Source organism: Alexandromys fortis, unplaced genomic scaffold, assembly GCF_014885135.2.
Source record: "Alexandromys fortis isolate MF-2015 unplaced genomic scaffold, M_Fortis_MF-2015_v1.1 scaffold_174, whole genome shotgun sequence".
NCBI lineage: Eukaryota > Metazoa > Chordata > Mammalia > Rodentia > Cricetidae > Alexandromys > Alexandromys fortis.
Window position 1 is genome coordinate 3,528,665 of NW_026068063.1, and position 19,936 is coordinate 3,548,600.

The 19,936-nt window shown below is 45.5% G+C and overlaps 1 protein-coding gene across 2 annotated transcripts; it reads left to right on the top strand.

The window, feature by feature from the left end:
- Positions 1-465: 465 nt before the first annotated feature.
- Positions 466-18,662, top strand: Gosr2 (golgi SNAP receptor complex member 2). Of its 2 annotated transcripts, XM_050120372.1 has the most exons (6): positions 468-571; positions 6,505-6,569; positions 8,093-8,201; positions 9,045-9,177; positions 11,701-11,841; positions 16,629-18,662. In XM_050120372.1, exons 1-6 carry the CDS (start codon positions 543-545, stop codon positions 16,788-16,790), a joined length of 639 nt encoding a protein of 212 aa, XP_049976329.1. In that variant the 5' UTR covers positions 468-542; the 3' UTR covers positions 16,791-18,662. The 2 variants fall into 2 exon arrangements, with proteins under 2 accessions (XP_049976330.1, XP_049976329.1); XM_050120373.1 differs by lacking the exon at positions 11,701-11,841 and having other exon boundaries at positions 466-571.
- The last annotated feature ends 1,274 nt before the right edge of the window (positions 18,663-19,936 follow it).

Here is a 19,936-nt window from a genome sequence, read left to right on the forward strand (position 1 = left end):
TCTGAAGAACAGGAGGAATTTGGTTGTTCCACGTCACACAGGACACATGCTAACCACTCACTGTGGGCTGAACAGAAATCAAGAAGGAGATGGGAAGACTAGTGGGCGGACGAGGTCGAAACAGGAAAAGCATTCGTGTTGAGGAGCGAAATCCCCAGAACCGTAATCACCGTTTAAGAGGGCAAGCCGGAAATCGCTGTGAAGAGCGCCGTAGAGAAAGTCGCCGGCGACTTCTCGATGAGGCTCTGACGTCAGTACCTCGCGACCGTCCTCTCCGATACCTGATTCAAACCTGAAGCTGGGCTTCAGCAAAAGAACCTCCCCGGTCGCTCCCCGCTGGGCCAAGCCTCGAGCCACACCCATCCTTTGCACACTGCTTTCCCTCCACGCAACCCCTTTTCCGACCTCACAAGCCCCACGGGACAGGCACGGTCGCGGGCGCCCTACTCAAAAGGGCGGGTCCTGAGACCGGAAGCCGGAAGCCGGAAATGGGGCTGTGAGGACGTGTTCCGAGGAAGCCGCAGGCCGGCTCGCCCGGCGTCATGGAGCCGCTGTACCAACAAACGCACAAGTGAGGGCTGCGTCGGGGAGCGGGCTGGGCTCGGCCCGGGAGGCGGCCCCTGGGGCTCGGAGCTTTGGCGACTGCCATTGTGGAGGTCTAGCGTTTCCGCCAGGGGCTGCTCCCCACTTCTCAGCCCCTAGCGTGATGTCCTCAGCTGTGAGAGGGGCCGGTCTGGGCGCGAAGTCTTGGTCCGGGTAGCTCCGGCTGCTAGCCGTTGACTGCCTTTTGGAAAGGAAAACTAGCACCCCAACCCCCAGCTTTGTCCAGCACCCGCCAGCTTAGTCCTCGGCTTGGTAGAGCTTCAGGAACAGAGATGCAGTTGACGAAGCTTGTGTCCATGAGTGCATTGCTCACCGGGAGTGTTAGGGGTTGTATGAAAAGTGTTTTGTGTTTTTGATTGGATATTAAGAACATATGTTTGTGACACAAAGAAGTGCAGGTAACATAGACTATTATTGTCAGTCATATTTGATTACAAGTTAGCTTTAAGGAAACTGAACATTGAGTTTTAGATTAGCGTCTCATAGCTAAGTTAGTTTCCTTTATTTATAGTATCCTGTGTTTTGGCACCTTGCCGAACATGTAGCTGGACATGGTAAGGGGCCATACCTATGCTATTTTAAGAATTTTCTGTAGCTATATTAGAACAACACCAAAGTATCATACTCCTTGGGTCTGAAAATGAAATAAACTAGTCATCCAGCCTCCCTAGTAAACTCATAGCAGAAGGAATGGAAATAAGACGGTGGCTGTTTTCTTTCTTTCTGGTATTCTGAGTTTATGGTTTTCCTTTTCCTTCGGCAACAAAATGTTTGATTTGGGAGAGGGAAAATAAGGAAATTGCATTATAATGACAGTTTGCATATTATATAAAAAGTGTAGGAAGAGATAAAAAGGCTAGCTTTTGAGCCACTTGGGAAGGAATGAAACAGAAAATTACACTCATGTTGCTAAGAACAGGTCCGATACCCAGCAAGGCACAGAGGCCTAGCACTGCTTTGAGGTTAATCTGCTAGTTGCTGAGTTGACAAAACATACATAGACATACTCATCTCTCTAGAACTTTGAACTTGAGCTGTGACTATCTCTTACTGTGAAAGTACACTGACATTAAATCAGTTATTTAAAGTCATTTAACTGGAAAAGTCCTGAGCACGAATGAATGAAAAGATGAAAACAGGACATTTTATACTTCAGTAATAATAATAGTTCACTAAGGTGAGCTTCATGGAGAAGCAATAGCCAGACTTCCATTTTTGAGATACGTGTGTTTGTCAATATGGTTACATTTGTTCCTTGTGTTGTCCAGTCTGCCATGCTCAGTCTCATTTCTAGACAGTGCAGGTTAAATATGTCTTGGATGCAAACAGCTCTATAGTGAACAGGCTTTCCAGGTGGTTTTATTGCGTAGGTAGTTTTAAGAACTGTTATTTCTAGGTCAACTTGTCAGTTTGCCTTATGAGGTAAAGACTAGCTACAGAGGCAGAATGGAAGATGTGAAAATCACCAGGTGGTTTCCACTGCTGTGTGTGTGTTTGTGTGTGTGTGTGTGTGTGTATTCAAGACAGGAATTCCCTATATAGCTGAGCTTAGCCTGTTTGTCTCAGGCTGGCCTTGAATTTAGAATCCACCTTCCTCTTTGTCTCAAGTGCTAAGATGACAGGTGAGCACTGTCACACCCAGACTAACCTACTACTCTGTCTGTCTTTTCTGTCTGCCTATCTGTCTGCCTATCTGTCTGCCCATCTATCTATCTATCTATCTATCTATCTATCTATCTATCTATCTATCTATGTATCTATGTATGTATCTATGTATCTATGAGATAGAGTCTCACTGTATAGCCTTAGCTGACATGGAACTCTCTATAAAAATCAGGCTGCCCTAGAACTCACAAAGATCCACCTGCCTCTGTCTCTTGAGTGCTGGGATTAAAGACATGTACCACCGCAACAGCAGTTTAATTTGATGCTGTTTAGGTTACACAGCATTTTCATATTGCATTGGGTTCCGCTGTCTTCCAAATAATTGTTACTATTAGCAGCTCAGTTGTATATTTGAGACAGGGCACCAAGGAGTTAAATGACTTGCAAAGTGTCTGTCAGCTTCCATAGTGAACTCGATCAGTTCAACTTAAAAAAAAAAAAAAAACAACAGCAATGCTTCTTGCTTAATATGTACTCTCTCTGCTTGGCTATAATATCACCCATATCCGTGGTGGACTCCATGCTTAGAAAAACCTGAGACTTCTTTTTCTGTCATGTCTACACCCCAAAGTCATATTTGGGTATCACCCGTCACTTGACTGTGTGGGTGTTGTCTGGTTCCCACTTGAGTGGAAGTGCATTCTCCAAGTGCTGTCTTAGCTTCCCCCATGCCAGTCACACATGCCATGCTGTTTGCATTTATTTCCTAGCATGGAATGTGGAGGCTGGACTTTATTGGTATCTTTTCTAATTCATCTAGAGCCAAACAGAACTTATAAATAGAAATTAAATGGGGAACATCAGTAATTTCTTAAAATTATCCTTTTTAGCTGGCCAAAGAGTGTTTATAAGGTATTATTATTGTCTTGCCTGTCCTTGAGAATCTCAGACAAGAGCTTCCATTCCAATTCTGTCTTTGGTCATGAAGACCCTTTTAAGTTCTCAGACAGTTCATGGGCCTGGTGTGGCACAGGCAGGGGCACTTTCCTTTTCTTTTTTTTCAAGAAGACAGCATAATTGTGCAATTTGTAATTTGTTTCCTATGTAAAGATGAAATGTGGTGTTTGGAACATGTACCTTTTGCTTCGGCGACTCCCTTCAGCAGAAGTAGGAGACAAACCCTTTTCTACTTCTTTCATCCATTCCAATCATTTGTTTTATTTATTTATTTATTTATTTATTTTGGTTTTTCGAGACAGAGTTTCTCTGTGTACTCCTGATTGCCCTGGAACTCACTCTGTAGACTAGGCTGGCCTCAAACTCACAGAGATCCACCTGCCTCTGCCTCCCAAGTGCTGGGATTAAAGGTGTGTGTCACCACTGCCCAGCTCATTCCAGTTATTTGAAGAGCATCCTTTGGTATCCTTGTTTAACCACAAATCTCAATCTGTACTGTCTTCAGGCCTCATTTACCATAGATACCATGGAAGAAACCAACACATCTTTATATCAGCCAAGATTAGAGTTATTCTCATTGTGTTCTTTCCCACCGCAGAAGACCTGTAGTTTCATTTTCGCTTTCCCATGGGTCATTATGGCTGTATAGCCCGTTTGTTGTTGAATGTATGAGTATATGAATAAGTAAGTAATGAGTTTCATTAAATCATTAACATCTGGAAAAACCTATTTTTCTTAGTTATTTATGAAATATTGCAAACACATAAAAATAAAAGTAACATCACCCAGTGTTAGGATTCATATTAATATAAGTGCTCCAGATAATTGATTTATAAACAAGCTGAATCAAAAGCACCTATATCTGTTTTCACCGCCAGAGCTTGCCAACCTCACATTTTATTCTTCTTACACTGTTCACAGGCAATATGTGCTACTTGTTGTCTATGGTCACATCTTCCTTCCTTCCTTCCTTCCTTCCTTCCTTCCTTCCTTCCTTCCTTTTTTTTTTTTTGAGATAGGTCGCTTTATTATGTAGCTCTGACTGTCCTAGAACTCACTATATAGACCAGGCCAGCCTCAAACTCAGAGATCCATCCACCTTTCTGTCTCCGTAGTGCTGGGACTAAAGTCGTGCACCATAGTGCCCAGCTCATGAAACATAATTATTTCTGAAAATTAAAAAAAAAAAGTTCAAAGTTCCTTGTGTTTAAGGGTTTCAAATAAAGGACTGTGTGTGGATCTGTTCAGTGAGAGACATATAATAATATGCTAATAATAACTATCGAACTGCTCATCAAGAAAAAAAGCAGATTAAATAAAAGCTAGCAGGATTGGCAAATAGCTCAGTGGGTGAAAGGGCATGCTGCCAAGGCTGATAACCTGAGTTTGAGCCCCAGAACCCATGTGGTGGAAGAAAAAACTAACTCCTGCAAGCTGTCCTCCGGTCTCCACGCTTTGGCTCGATTGCACCTTCACACACACTAAGTAAATAAATACTTATAAATAAAAACTTGATCTAGTCATATTAATGTGGGCATTAAGTCTTTAAGATGATATTGAATGGAAAAAGGAAAACCTAGTACATTAAGTATTTGTTTATGTGCTACTGATGTATTTGCTTATTTCTTGATTTATTGAGTCAACTTCCATATACTTCTTCAGAATGGGGTTGGTTATGGGTTTTTTGTTTGTTTTGCTGCCTCTGTTTTTCTTTTTCTTCTTTGTTGTTCCTGTGGATAATGACACCAAGTTTTTGTTTGCTTTAAGCCACCCTTACAAGTTTACTTCATTGCCTATGTCCTACTTCTACTAATAGGAATCCTAATTTTCCTGCCCCTCAAACCACCAGTCCCTGCTGTTGTCCTCACCCAGGTGTTCCACATAGCAATTGGCTCCATCTGCATCCCTGCATCAGCCTCTGTATCTCCACTGCCTCTGCCCCACCCCGCCCCCTCCAAAGCACCCCATATTCCCTTTCCTGAAGCAGCTGACAGGTTGCTTCTCGGGGTCACAAGGCTTGCCTTGGCGCATTCAGGAAGTCTTAGACAGCTGATTGGGTTCTGGTGCCATAGGTCACACTTAGAAGTTACAAGAACGCCCTGAAAAAGGCTAGAGACGCACTGAAGCAAGATCCGGGCTCCTGGCTGGTCCTGATAAAATTTGAGGTCACGGTATATAATGTTCACAGTGGAGAAAAGCTGTTGCACTTCCCCTTAAGGGCGGGGGATGAGACCTCCTTCACACAGGCTCTGTGCAGAGAGCCTGTACAAGCTCAGGAGACATTGGGGCTAACATGAGCTGCATTCCAAGAGCTGACAAGTGATGGGGAACCACTAAGAAAGATTGGAAGGTGACTTTGGCCTGGAAAGTCTCCAGAGAGTGCTCTGGGCCTGATGTCTGGGACCTGTTGCATTTCCAAATAAATGGCAGTTCCCCCCTGTTGTCAGGGAAAGATGTTAACCAAACAGGAGATAACTATCTTTCAGGGCCTACTCCTCTCTGCTCTCTCTCTGCCCTTCAAGCACTGCTGCTGCTTTTACACCACATGAAATGCCTTGCAAGCCTTCTGCATAGCTTACTCTATGGTGACATGCATAGCCAACACTGTGGAGGCTGAGGCAGAAGAATCACAAGTTCAAGGTGAGCCTCAGCTACATACATAAATGAGATCTTGTTTCAAAAACAAGCAAACACAACTCCTTCATCCACAAAATGGCACAGTTTACACTTTCTCAGCCCCAGCCTTCCTATTTCCTTTGCCCCCCTGTACACAGCTCCTCCCACGACTTTGTTTGCTTCTGCTTCTGTGTTGGTTTTCTTGTAAATCTTCTCAGATTTTTCATGTCCATCTGGCCTGTCAGTTCCTAATTACATTGTTTCTCAGGGGCAAGGATTGTATCTCCCTTGCCCTTTGACTCTTGGTAGGCAGACCAGTGCTTAGCACATTGGGTCACAGAACAGAGAGTGGGATTGGCTGGATCCTCGGTGAGGTTTATCGCCTGCTGTGTGGCCTTGAGCAACTTTCATGACCTTTCTGGGTTTCAGTTTTTATTTATAAAATGAGAATGGTGATAGTGCTTTTCCTTTCAGGGTTATTGACTTAGCCGTGTCTCAGATACAGTAAGCACTCACTACATGCTAGCAGAATTATTATTAGCATTAGGATATTAGAAACGATGCCAAAATGGGTGGCCTAACGTGCCACATCTAAATTTTACAGTTCAGCAGCACTGTCAGTTGAAATCAGTTGTAAGATGGCATTAGAACAAGTTGTCTTTCCTGACTGAAGTGCCAGTGATTATTCCTGTCTCACTCATTTCCTCCCTCTTCCTTTGATAGGCAGGTCCACGAGATCCAGTCTCACATGGGACGCCTGGAGACGGCAGACAGGCAGTCTGTGCACTGTGAGTAATTAACCAGGCAGAGCAGAGTCCTTTCTCTGATGACACGGGGCTAATGGGCTGGGTTTCCTGACTGCATTCTGCCTTGGGGGCTTAGTGACTCAGCGTGGAATGAGTTGTTAGGATGAACAGAAAAACCTATGGCCAAGTCTCAGTTCCCTGATTCTGCCCTCTGGAGTCCACCAGTTTTTATCCCCCATTACCCTTCCACTCAACCTGACATGGCCTTATGGGAATGGAAGCTCTCTCTCTCCATCTCTCTTAATCGTATTACCTAGTCTGAAAATTCAGACATGTTGACCTAGAACTGGCCATCTCTCCTGAGCTGAGAATTTTGGCTTCTTAGTAGGATTATCCAAACAACTAGCAATATTAATTAGTTTAGTTCCCACACCACAGTTTCTTTTGAGAAGCATGTGGGGTTGTGGTTTGGAGTTTCATTCCTGTTCCAAGCAAAGGGCCTCTCTCTGAGCCAGCCTTTAGACCTCCCACAGAAGCTCTGTTTCTGTTTCTTCTTTTTCCATGGCTCCTCAGCGTGGCCCTTCCTTCCCTTAGCTCTGCACTCTGCAGTGCTCTAGTCTAAGCTGTGTTTGCTGCAGGTGCAGGGGCCTAGGAAGGGCTGGTGCCAGGGTTGTCATTTCTTGGTGGGGAAGGCAGCCGCCTGGATGCTTGCTTTGTGCAGTTTAGTTTCTGCCCACTGGCCTTTGTTTGCCTTCCCAACAATCTCACTGTTGCCTGATTAGAAATGGAAAGAGGTCATTTTGACAGCCTTATCAGAGGGGCTAAGGAAAGTGACTATCACGCTCCCTACCTCTGTGGGCTCTTTCCTGGGTCTTTCCTATTGATATGTGGTCTATTCTGAGGGCTCCACATCTCAGCCTACCCATGCTTTCAGAACGCCTCTGGGTGTTTCCATACTAATTTCCCCTTTCCTTTATGCTTTTTTTTTTTTTTTAAGCATCCCTCATCTATGAGTTCAGTTGTTTGCCTTTTTACTAGAGGCTTATTATCCATTTCTGATACCCAACTCAAATAGAACTATATAAAAAATTTAGCTTAACAGAGTTATTTGGACAATAAAAAATGTTTATTTTCTAAAGGTGGGGAGTTTATGTTTTCAGACATGACTTCTACTTTAAAACCGGGGCAGCTAACAGCTATGTGTAGCTATGTGTGTCTGAATGCATATAAGAACACACATGCTTTAAAACAATATACCTTGAATTAATTCATCTTTGTATTGTGCTCCTTTTGAAGTATACGTTTTAGTTTGTGTTATGGAAAAATGTTTTATTTATTGCTTCTTGGGGGGTGGGGTGAGACAGGGTTTCTCTGTGTAGCCCTGGCTGTCCTGGAACTTGCTCTGTAGATCAGGCTGGCTTCTAACTCAGATCCACCTGCCTCTGCCTCCTGAGTGCTGGGGATAAAGGCGAGCATCACCACTGCCCGGCAAGATTTGTCACTCTTAATTTAAGTTCATTATCTTTTTTCCAGCAATTATTTTTTTCTCTCTCTCTTTTGTGCAGTAGTAGAAAATGAAATCCAAGCAAGCATAGACCAGATATTCAGCCATCTAGAGCGTCTGGAGATTTTGTCGAGCAAAGAGCCACCTAATAAAAGGCAGAATGCCAAACTGTAAGTGTTGATCCCTGACATGGCTCAGATACTGCAGGCCCACCCAGGCAGCCTCTTGTTGCACTAGAAACTATAGAATATTCTGAAAATCTGGGTACATACTACAGAAATGAAGCCTATGCAAAGATAGTCTCCCTAAAATACATAATTCTATCTAAGTTATACATCCTCTAAAATTAAAGGAGGAGGTTTGTGACTCAGAAGCCTGTGATCATCGTCCCATGCTTCTTTTGTGGGTGATTGTGATCTCTTGTTTCTTTGAGGTCATTCTGAAAATATGCATTTTCTGATGAGACCCTGAAAGTATCATGCAGCTGGGGAGTTGGGCTCTGCGGTTTAGTTCCCACCGGCTTCTGTTGGGCTGAAATGCCTTGTCCTAATCGCCTCAATCAGTCTGTTTATAATGAAGTACTGATCAAATGTTTGATATCCCACCATGAAATCAAAGGAAAACTACCCTCACCACCACTCCAAACCCTGCTCCTAAAAGTTCCATGAAACTTCATTGCTGCTCTACCTCATAGCTGCCCTTGGGCGTCTTCCAGGAGTGTGGACTAACTCACGGAAGGTCAGGAAGGGGTCATCAAGCCTGCTTCCTGTCACCTGTTCCCTGAAGAGCTGGAGTCCAGCAGACTTTAAGTAAAGCTGCTGGAATCGTATATGATTCCATCCACCTTAACCACAAGCTGCTGCTCGACTCAGCATCTTTGCTTCTCACTGTAGGCGCTGGTGCGGGCACTGTGGGGAGCCATGGGGCCAGGTCTTCCCTGAATCCAAAGCCAGGCTGCCTCAAAGTGGGCCATCCTCAGTTCCCGGAACTAATCTCTGTCTCATTAATTCCAGCCGTGTTGACCAACTGAAGTATGATGTCCAGCACCTGCAGACGGCCCTCAGGAACTTTCAGCACCGGCGCTATACCAGGGAGCAGCAGGAGAGACAACGAGAGGAGCTTCTGTCACGCACTTTCACCACTAACGTAAGCAGACACTGGGCGGGTGGAGGCCTAAGTGCAGGTCACCAGGCATTACTCCTTAGTGGGGTGCTTGAAGCCGACTGAGGAGGAGACTAAATGGAACTGACGGGATTTTGTACATTGTCACTAAGACTATACCTAGATGGGAATTTCCAACACGAAAACCTGAAGAGGAGGCAGTTAAATTGAAGGAATGGGCAGAGGTGGAAGCTCACACAGTCCAGGTGTTTTGTGATCTGATGGAGGCAGATGATTAGAACTTAGCCTATCTATAGAGACGCAGCTGCCTCTAGGCCCTTCTTTGTGCTGTGTGTGTGCTTGCGTGCATGTGCATATGTTTCAAGCACTGGTGCTCTGTGTGTGTGTTTTAAGCACTGCCATTGTGCCGTGTGTACGTTTAATTCAGGCATTGTCATGGTGTGTTCGTGTGTGTGTGTGTGTGTGTGTGTGTGTGTGGTTTCAGCCTCAGATGCATTCAGATGTTTTTGCTCCTGGTCTGAGTGTAATTTGGAGGGACGTGTTAGCAGATGTTTAGTGTTAGATGGATTGCTTTTGGAGTAGCATGTTGGTTTGTATGTTTGATTTCCTGGAAGCCCCACCCCTGCCCTCTAGCTTCAGTAGTATTGTTCTCTGCATGTGCAATGTACTGGTCTTTCCCGGGGTCCTGTGTAGTGTGTTCTACCAAGTGAGGTGGGTTTGGGCTTTATATTTTGTTACTTTTTAAACCTGCCACTAGGATTCCTGGCACTTTGCACTTGTGTAACCACACTGTAGACAGAAACACTAAGGGCGATCCTGGTGGCTGGGAGAGAACCAGGTGCTCTCCTTCCTGCTGTCTGACCGACACAGCCTCCTGCCAGGCAATGCCCCTTCTTCCTGACTCTCACTGGCTGAAGGATAGCCTCATCTCTCCATCCCCCTGCTGTAGTACATTTCTCCAAGTGCCTCAGCAATGGCGTCATAGTTTGGTTTTTTCAGAGCAGGTGGACAGGCAGGTTGTAGTGATTAGCAAGTCACAAATGCAGCATGCTATAAGATACCGAATAAGATGGCATACTGAAAGATAGGTCACATCAGGCATTTTGGGGCCAGAGAGGACCTCTCGGGATTATTTTGTTGACTGCCATCCTGATGTGGCACCACATTCACTAGGCTCCTTAGAAACATTGACTTACCAAATGAAGCTTCTCTTTAGTCATTTTACCTATTGTAAAAGAGGATGCCTACCACCCGTCCCTTTCCAGATGGGAATGAGTTTAAGGCAGGTTTGTGTGTAAAGTCACTAAATGCTTGCAGGATAAGGGGAGCCATCGATTCTCTTAACATTAGAATCAACACCAAGGTACCAAGTAAGACATTTGACAAAATTACTAAACATGGCTTCGCCCTTTGAGCCGTTCTCATGTTAGAGGGAAATTCAGAATGTCCACCTGAAGGCTGGTTCTGAACTTGAGCAGCAGAACAAATGGTTTATCTTCCTGCCAGTGGGAATTGGGGCTTCAGTGGTAGAAGGGGTATTACCTGGCAGGAGGTTGTGTCGGTCAAACAGCAGAAAGGAGAGCACCCACAGCTGGTGATGAACTGGTCCTCACCCGAGCCCAGACTGTGAGATTAGAGCCACCAGGACTATTCTTAGTGTTTCTGTCTACAGTGTGGTTACAATTGAGAGTTGGCTGTGCACTCTGCCCTGGGATCCTACCTATCTGGGTATGTTACTCCATCCCTTTGGGCTTCACTTTCTTCATCTGCAAAATGGGGAGAACAGGAATAACTCCCAGCATATTGAGTGAGTTTAGGGAAATGGATGTGTGAAGTAAAAGGACTTGGTCTGTACTGATGAGGCATCTTCAGTCTGAAGGTGCAGCATCCAAAGGAGCTCCTCAGTAGGTGGACTCCATTTCAAAGTCTGCAGAGTCCTGAAGTCTGAGACACTCAGGTCCCAAGCCTTTTAGATAGCCTGTTCTCAGCCTGTAGTCTTTGTTCTTCTTCCATTTACCTTTCTTTTCTTTAGTGGCTTTTTTTCTGCCTCCTCAGAAGTGAGTTCCCATCCTGAACACCCATAAGCCTTCAGTAGAAAGCACCACCCCTTGGATTTGTAGTCTCAGTCTAATCAAAGCTATAGATAAAATAGCTAAAGAACAAAAGCAAACATGTAATAGCATATAAGCAAAAGCCTTGTAAAGGAACATTTGAACAGCTATCTTGGGGAGGAGCCAGAGGAAACCTTTAGGAGAAATGGATGAGGTCTTGAAGGAATAGCTGCTTTTCCTCAGTGGAGATGTGACAGATGCAGAAAACCAAACTGTAGCAACTCATTGGAGAGTGATGGACCTGACACCTCTGCTGTTGTGGTGCAGACCCCACGCCCATACGCACACCTTTACTTTGCCTTTTTCTTCCCTTTGACTCTCTGATTCCTGCATTGTTTCCTTTGGTTCTTGTGGCTTGACCTTGGCCAAAAGGCAGAGCAGACCCAGGAGCTGACTGGCAGGGGAAGTTAATCAAGTGCCTGCATTTCTTTCACAGGACTCTGACACCACCATACCCATGGATGAATCACTGCAGTTTAATTCCTCCCTCCAGAACATTCACCACGGCATGGATGACCTCATTGGAGGCGGGCACAGTATTCTGGAGGGACTGAGGGCCCAGAGACTGACCTTGAAGGTGGGGTCCCTGCTGGAGAATAGAGAGAAGGCCTCTTATTCTGGCCTTGTCACACAGTTTAGCATCTGTGTTTCTGTTTTGTTTCTGTGTCCCCAGCTCATGATGTTGTGACTGTAAGGCCAAGTCCTGGAGCTTGCAAGTTTGCCAGTGCTTGTCACGAAACCCAGTGGCATTTCTTCGTAACTAGGACTTTGTCCTTATGACCCTGTGTGAAATTGAGGATGCTACAGAGGGACCAATGACAGACTGAGAAGTGCTTCTTTAGATTTGCTCTCTTAAGAAGGAAAGCATGGCAGTCTTCCTGTGGGGTTCCAGCTGTGGCGTGTGCTGTGATGGAAGCTTTGTCTTGTACTTATATCAGGGTCGTGTCTTCAGGCTGCCTAAGCCCGCAGTAGGTGGATCTTAGAGCTTGTGGTGGCCTGCATGCATCTCTTCCTCTTGTAGCCATGGATCAAGAAGCCTGCCCTGTTAGCACTGTTGAGACCTTGACCCTGGATGATTTATGGAAACATCACACAGACTGATGGCAGTCACAGTGATTCAGCCTCAGCCTTTTCCGTTGGCAGCCCTGATGGTTTGGAGGTGTGATCCCCCCAGAATAAAGCATTGCCAGCCATTGGGCTGTGAGAAAGTCACTTGTAAGTGTGACCATTATCTTAGTTTTTATCGGAGCACATTGAGCCGTCTGCTCTGTAGGCATCCAGTATGCTTCTGAGCAGCTCTACCATCTTTACCAGGGAGAGAAATTGATAGGCTGCTGATGCTCACCTCCTGCTGACTATTAGAGCATTTCCAATGGCCCAGGAGAGTGCTCCCCTTCCAGAACAGCCACTGAAGAAGTCTACAGATACGGTTGGCTACCCTGCCTTTTTTGTAGAGAACTGTCCTCTTTCCCACAGCTCAGGGGAAGTCAAGACTTTTACAGAACACATCCATGTGGCACTAATGTAGAGTTAGTGGAGTTGAGGTTATTGATGGAGCGTTGGCTTCCTCCTGAAGTCTCACTGAGGAGTTCATGTGCACCATTAGCAGAGTTGGCTTGCCAGGAAGCCTGTCCAGGTTGGGTCTTGAACCTTGTGGATCTTGACTCCCTTTTCTCTCCGTCCCTCCTTTTGTCTTGCTCTTGATCTCCTACGTGGGCCAGGAAGTTTCCTTCCTAAACCATTCAAGAGGAACAAGAGCATGAAAGAACTGGATAATCGCTTTGATGTTATAGTTGGAAATAGGGACTTTTTGAAGTAAATGGTCACTTTCAGGTGGTTTTAGAAGGCATGGCCACAGAGTAGTCTGCACTCTCACCCTAAGGCAGGATCTTTAATACAGGTCCCATTTTCTCACTGTTGTGAAACATTTTCTAGTCTCCTCTGACAGCCGACTGGTTTGACTTGAGACCTCCGTTTTATTTTTATTTGCAATATAGAGAATCAAATGTAAGGCCTTACACATGCTAACGAGTCATTCTACCTACAGTGGGCCGCATCCCCAGACCAAGATTCCTTTGTTTGGTTTTTTGAGACTGTCTCATTACATAGAACTGGCTGGCTTGGAACTTGCTGTATAGACCAAACTGGCCTCAAACTCATAGAGATCTGCTGCCTCTCTGCCTCTTGGGTGCTGAGATTGAAGGTGTGTGCCGCCGTTCCTGGCTCCAGGTTCTTCTTGATCCTTGTCTAGGCAGACCATGGATTCTGAATTCCTCTCCATGTTACCTTATGTCTCCTTTCCTTGACCTCTTCTTTCAGTTGCTTATTAATAGGTGTTCTTTTAGAAAAGGAATGTGGGACCAAAGGCTAGAGCATCCGTGTGAGCACACTGGGCGCCATGTATTGTTGTGACCTGTTCTTAGTTTTGTTATTTCATAAGAAACTGGATATACATTTAAACAGAACAATGAGGAGGGCCAGGTCATGTGGTTTAGGCAGTTGATTGTGGTGACAGCATTTATATTTATTTATAGAAGAGGCTTCATGTCCTTATGACATCTCTGCTTTTTTCTTTTTTCTTTCTTTTCCCTCCCTCCCTCCCTCCCTCCCTCCCTCCCTCCCTCCCTCCCTCCCTCCCTTCCTTTATTTTTTTGTTTTGAAGCAAGGTTTCTCTATGTATCCCTGGCTAACTTTGGAACTCATAGATCTGCCTGCTTCTGCCTCCCAACTGCTAGGAGTAAATGCTTGTACCACCATGCCCAACCTTGCCATATTTCTTTGCTGCTTTTCCCACAAACTCCTTTGTAAATACCAACTTAACTTACTTACTCAGTTGAAGCCCTAAAGATTTCTACTCTATAGAGTGAATGGGTCATTATCAAGGATTGCTGGAGCTAGGGAGCTGAGGAAGTTTTTCCACATAGCTTTTAAGAATACAAGCTATTCTAGAAATGTCCACAGGAAGATGGCTGAGCATGAACCCAGTGATGATGGGTAATGCTTATGTGTCTGGGAAATGTTCGTTTGTCACCCATTGCAAAAGTTTTCACAAATATGGCAGTGATGGAACATTTCAGGTAACTGGGCAATCGACAGCAGTGCTGCTTCCAGTTGGATCATAGGCTGGGCCCTGGACCAGGGCTGTCGGTGCCTAAGAAGTGATGGCACTCGCACAGCTGATGACGATGACGCAAGAGTGTTACCAAAGAAGGCTTTGCCACGTTTGGTTGTATACTACATATAAATGAAGGCAACCTGAGCATTAAAAACTAAACTAAAATGGAGCTATTTGGGAGCTGTGATCCACAGAAACTGCTCAGTGTTGAGGATCCCTGTTATGGTAACTTGTACTTGGAACTGGTGTGCTAGCAGTATCTCAGGCTGTATGTAAGCCTTCCTGGAGAAGACCTGCTAGCTGCTCCTGCCCACCACTGTCCAGCGTCTCATACGCCAGTCCTGTGCTTAAGAGCAGTAGCAGTCCTTGCCCCCATGCCCAGCCTGTCTTTTCAGCTGTTTTAAGGTTCATCTTTAAAATAATGGTATGTAGAGCAGGAGATCGCTCAGCAGATGAGAGCTGCTCTTCTGGGGATGCATGTTTGATCCTCTCTACCCACGTTGTGGCTAAGCATCTACAGCTCCAGCTAAGGGCATCCAATGCCTCTTCTGACCTCTACAGGCTCCTGCACGCACGTGGTACACATATAAATGCAGGCACACACATACACATAAATATGTTTTAAAAATTGTATGTAGAAATTAGTTGTATTTTCAGAAGAGTAAAGGTGTTTGAGTAAAACGTTTTGAAGTGTGGTTCGGAATGCTTAGACTAGTGAACTCCTTTGCCTTAATTACAAAGTAGTGGAACAAGCAAATAAGGAACAAAACAGGACACAGTAAAGTATGAATGACCAGTAGACAGGCCAGTTTCTGCCTTGAGTTTGTCCTCTGCTCGCCTTACACTCTGCCACAAGCTCTTCCTCTCATAGTGGCTCTGTCTGCAGCATCTCTCCACTTAACATTGGAAAAGTTTTAACTTGGACACACACAGTGCACACTTGTATACCCTAAGGATAGGAAAGGTTGGATGCGGTGGTACATGCCTAGAATTCTAGCACTGGAGAGAGCCAGGAAGGAGGGCTATGAGCTCTAGACTAGCATGGGTTACCCAGGGAGACCCTAACTTGAAAATAAGCAAGAATAATATTAAAAGATAGGTGTAACTAATGTTTACCACTCTTGCACATTTTTTTTCTATTTTTCTGAGCTTATTTGTTTCTATTTAAGCTACTTTGCCTCTAAAAATTTAATGCACTCCTGAAAAGACACTCGTTTATAGTTCACCTGTGATTAGTAGAGGGGAGTGTCTGCTTGTGTACATATGCAATACATTTGTCATGAATTGACTTAGTATGAAATGAAAACGTAGCTTAAAAAGCTAGGAAGTGGTGGCATTCGCAGAGGCAGGTGCATCTCTGAGTTCGAGGCCAGCCTAGTCTACATAGCGAATTTCAGGACAGCCAGAGCTACACAGAGAACACCTGTCTCAAAAAAACCAAAAAAATGAAAAGTAGTTTAAAAGGTTGGGGAAAGTCCAATGTGTGTTAGTGTACTGGCTACTGAACTTGATATACCTATATTTCTATTGTTGTGTGTGACTTCTTCCTCTGTGTTCAAGGTTCATTTGTGTTTATTCTCAAGTTGATGCATAACCTGGTTGCTTCTCAGTTTTCGATCTTCTCCTGATGTTTTGTTTTCTTTTTAAAAAGAAACTTTCTTATAGTTTCAGCTTTTGTGTTTATTTGGAGGTCCATCTTGAATGAGTGTGTTACTTGAATACACAAGTGTTCCCTAGGACTCTCTGACAGTGCCTCTCACTGAATCTAGAGCTAGACTGGGGACCAGCAACCCCCAGCAATGCTCCTGTCTCAGCCCCTTCAGCACTGGGGCTAGGCTGACCACATCTGGCTTTTGTGTGGATTCTGGGGTTCCGAACTCAGGTCCTTGTGCTTATGGGCACAGCAGGCGTTCTTACTGGGCCATTTCCCGGCCCCAAGTTTTATATGTAATGTGAATCAAGGTTCACTCTTTTTCCTGGCACATGAAGTGTACATATGTACATGTAAGATGCACATATGTGATGTGTAGCCAGTTCCAGCCCCATCTGTGGAAAAGGCTTCTTTTCCTTTGACCTAACACAAGTTGGCCATGGTGAAGTGAATCTATTTCTGGTGAATGTTGCCTTCTTTCGTCTCTAGGCATGACCAAGAAGACAGTGTCTGTTAGTAAAACCTGGCTTGTGGTGCTCTTTAACTACCCTTGACAACGAGGTTGATCTTGTTTTTCTCTCTCTTCTCACCTCCCCAGGGGACTCAGAAAAAGATCCTTGACATTGCCAACATGCTCGGCTTGTCCAACACAGTGATGAGGCTAATTGAGAAGCGGGCCTTCCAGGACAAGTACTTCATGATCGGTGGGATGCTGCTCACATGTGCAGTCATGTTCCTTGTGGTACAGTACCTGACATGAGCCAGCTGCACCCAGCACAGATAGCCTTCCCACCGTGTGCGCATGTGCAAGCAAGAAGTGGGCTGGGAGGCCACCTTTGAAATGTATGCCTTAACTGTGAAGACACCCCTCCCCCAGGACTAATTGTGGCTTAGTATCAAACCTGCTTTGTTTTCTGTGACATCTGGGGAGTGGGAACTAGGGTCACCAGGAAGTGTGGTGCTTAGGAAGTGGGTCAAGACCCTGTTATCTGGCTCTCACTCGGGGAGGGATGGGTAGGCTATGTGGTCTGCCCTGGAAAACCTGCGTGGTGAGGCTTGCACACAGGACTGTCCACACTGCCGACCACTTGTCATCGCCCAGCCTCTGCGGCTCCTGATGGGTGGGCGGAAGCACAGGTGAGAGGATGAGGAAAGAAGTCTTTCCTTGCACCTTCTGGGAGAGATCAGTTCTCACATCCTTCTAGCCACTACCCAGTCCCAGCCCCTAAGAAAACATGACATGTGTGACTAACTGCTAACACGGTACCCTTCCCTGGAAGCAACTACTCCAGGGAAGCCGAGACATCGGAGCTGATGTGATAATGTAAGCTTTTCCATGCCACGGTTGCTGGGTGTTTATCCTTCCTGAGGTGAGGCCAGCAGTGTTCCTGGGGAGTGTTCAGTCTGGACACAAGTCCTGAGTCACCGATGTTTTTCCAGTTAATATAACTTTTAGCTCTTACAATTCAGAGACGGTAGCTTGGCACCTCCACCCAGGCTTCAGTGGGTGCGTCTTTGCCCCTTTGAAAGGGCCATGAGCAAAGGGTGACTTGTAAGTTGCAGACTCATCTAGTTCTATCACCTCAAATTCTTTGACTGTCTCTCCTCTCCCTTGAAATGTATTAGTAATATCAACCAGCAAAGCTTCCATTCTTCCCAGCCTTGGTAGGCCACCCTGGAGATGTCCCTGGTAAGTATGTCTTTATGAGACTGTTTCAGGGTCATTTTGACTTTGCCCAGCTGTGATTAAGGCTGTGTCAATGTCTGGTGTATTTTGCAGAATTTGTTTAAAAATTAATGTATCTTGAGCACGCTTATTGTGATTAATCTCTGAAAGTATCAGAAAGATGTAGTGAATTTATTTGCTCATCAGTCACAGGCCCTGCCCACCCAAACAATTCTAAATTTAGTAGTTTCATGGTGGGACAGTTGGAGAACTGGAAACTTGATCAGTATTAATCCTACCTTTGATTGCCCTACTTATCCGCTTAAGTGTCCTCTGTGCTGTTTCCCTCTTTAGACTGGGTCACATGCCACCTCTCTCCTGTTGAGTCCATCTGTGGTGTCCCTTTGGGGAACTTTCTCAGTTGTCACACACTTTTAATCAGTTTCCAGGGTCCTAATTTCAGATTCTAGTCAGATTCAGTATCTGTCGCTCCTTCCCATCTAGGCTAAATGGGCCCTAGGTGGCCAGGAAGTAGGAATCTGTGACCCTCTAGGAAGAAGTGATAGTCCTGCGGGTGAAAACAGTGGTCCCTAGAGGACAGAGGCTTGCCACATCTTCAGACTTAGAGCTCAGTTTGGGGGGACAGATTGGCATGAGCTCCTGGCTGGCCATAAAGTGGACTTTAGACTGCACGGGCATGACTGCCATGCCCCCGGCACCCGACGATCCCACTTGACAGCATGTTTTGGAAGATGTACAAGCTGGAACAGAGCCATCTGGACTGAAAATGTAGCGAAAGCCCCACCCCGTCCTTAGGGATTGTTGGGACAGTGTTTTGTAGTATATAATGCGGTTCCACGCTTGCCCTTGTGGTGATCCTTAGATGGGCTTTGAAGACCTTGATGACCTTGATGTTCCACCTTCACAGCTATGTATCCCTACTTTGAAATAAAACTTGTAGTAGGATGAGCATCTTTACTGCCTGGGGAAGGGAACAGTAGCCAGAGGATCTGGACTCCAGGGCATTGAGCTGGCTGTCTCACGACTGCCCTCCCTTGCATTCCCATTCAGTACCTTGTGAGATCACCTCAACCTGATTGGGTGTAACTGTCCTCAGTTTTCAGCTGTAGGAAGGGGCCTGAGCCTGAGTGGGGTGCCCTCTAGTGGGGGAGGGGGCGCTGAGTTCTTGCAGAAGCTCCAGCTCAGCAGGTGGTATGCACACCTTGGTGCAGCAGTTGAAGTGGCATGGCTTGAAGCAGGTGGGGTGCCTACATTAAATAGATGTGTACTCCACATCTGGCCACTGTAAAGAAAGCTAAACACGGACCAAATAAATACTCTAGGTTTTACAAGTTTCACCCCAGACTTTCTTGAAAGTCAGCTTGCCCTGTTGAATTTAAATAGCGTTGATTGGCAAATTATACTTAACGCTCCTTGTTTTCATGTCAGTGGAATAAAGTTGAGGTTTGTTTAGAAAACTTTTCAAAAGCACTTGGCATTTATTGTCATGACTACCCTTGTTTCCAGGCTAGAAGCATTCTTACACAGTGTGCCAGAGCCAGGCAGCTGGGACCGTGAAAGTGTAGCCTCTTGGGGTATCCTCAGACCTTCTGATTCAGAACAGTACTTAAGGTTCCGAGGTAGTCCTGCCATGTGTGTGGTGGAGCAGCTGCCTCCTAGACAGAGAGCTGTTCTCCTAGGATGCTAGCACTGGAAAGAATCTGGACCCAGATAAAGAGCAAGACTTGGAAAGTCCCACATGGAGTCTTCTTATGGCCTACTTCATCCAGAAGAGCTGAGGATTCTCAGAAACAGCTAGGGGCTGGGGGTGTCACTCTGACACAGTGCATGTCTAGTGTTCACACTACACTGGGCTCCATCCTCTCCACTGCTGGGGCACATAATAAAAAACAAGGGACTAGGGCCTGGAGTGATGGCTCAGCAGTTAAGAGCACTGACTGCTCTCCTACAGGAACTGGGTTCTTTCCCAGCACTTACATGGTGGCTCACAACCGTCTTAACTACAGTTCAGGGGATCCAAAGCCACCTTCTGACTTACAAAGGTCCCAGGCAAATGTGATACACAAATACATACAGCAAACACCCACACACACATAAAAGGAAATAAAACAATACAAAGTTGGGACCACAAGCATGAAAGCAGAGACATGTCAGATCAGGAAAACTCAAACAGGTCCTAAAGCCTGTGGACGTACTCTGGGAGTCCCTCCTGGAACTTG

Coding starts and splice junctions, on each gene's coding strand:
- Gosr2 (XM_050120372.1), top strand. CDS start 543: ATGGAGCCGCTGTACCAACAAACGCACAA. Junction 6,570..8,092: donor AGACAGGCAGTCTGTGCACT/GTGAGTAATTAA, acceptor TCTTTTGTGCAG/TAGTAGAAAATGAAATCCAA. Junction 11,842..16,628: donor CCCAGAGACTGACCTTGAAG/GTGGGGTCCCTG, acceptor TCACCTCCCCAG/GGGACTCAGAAAAAGATCCT.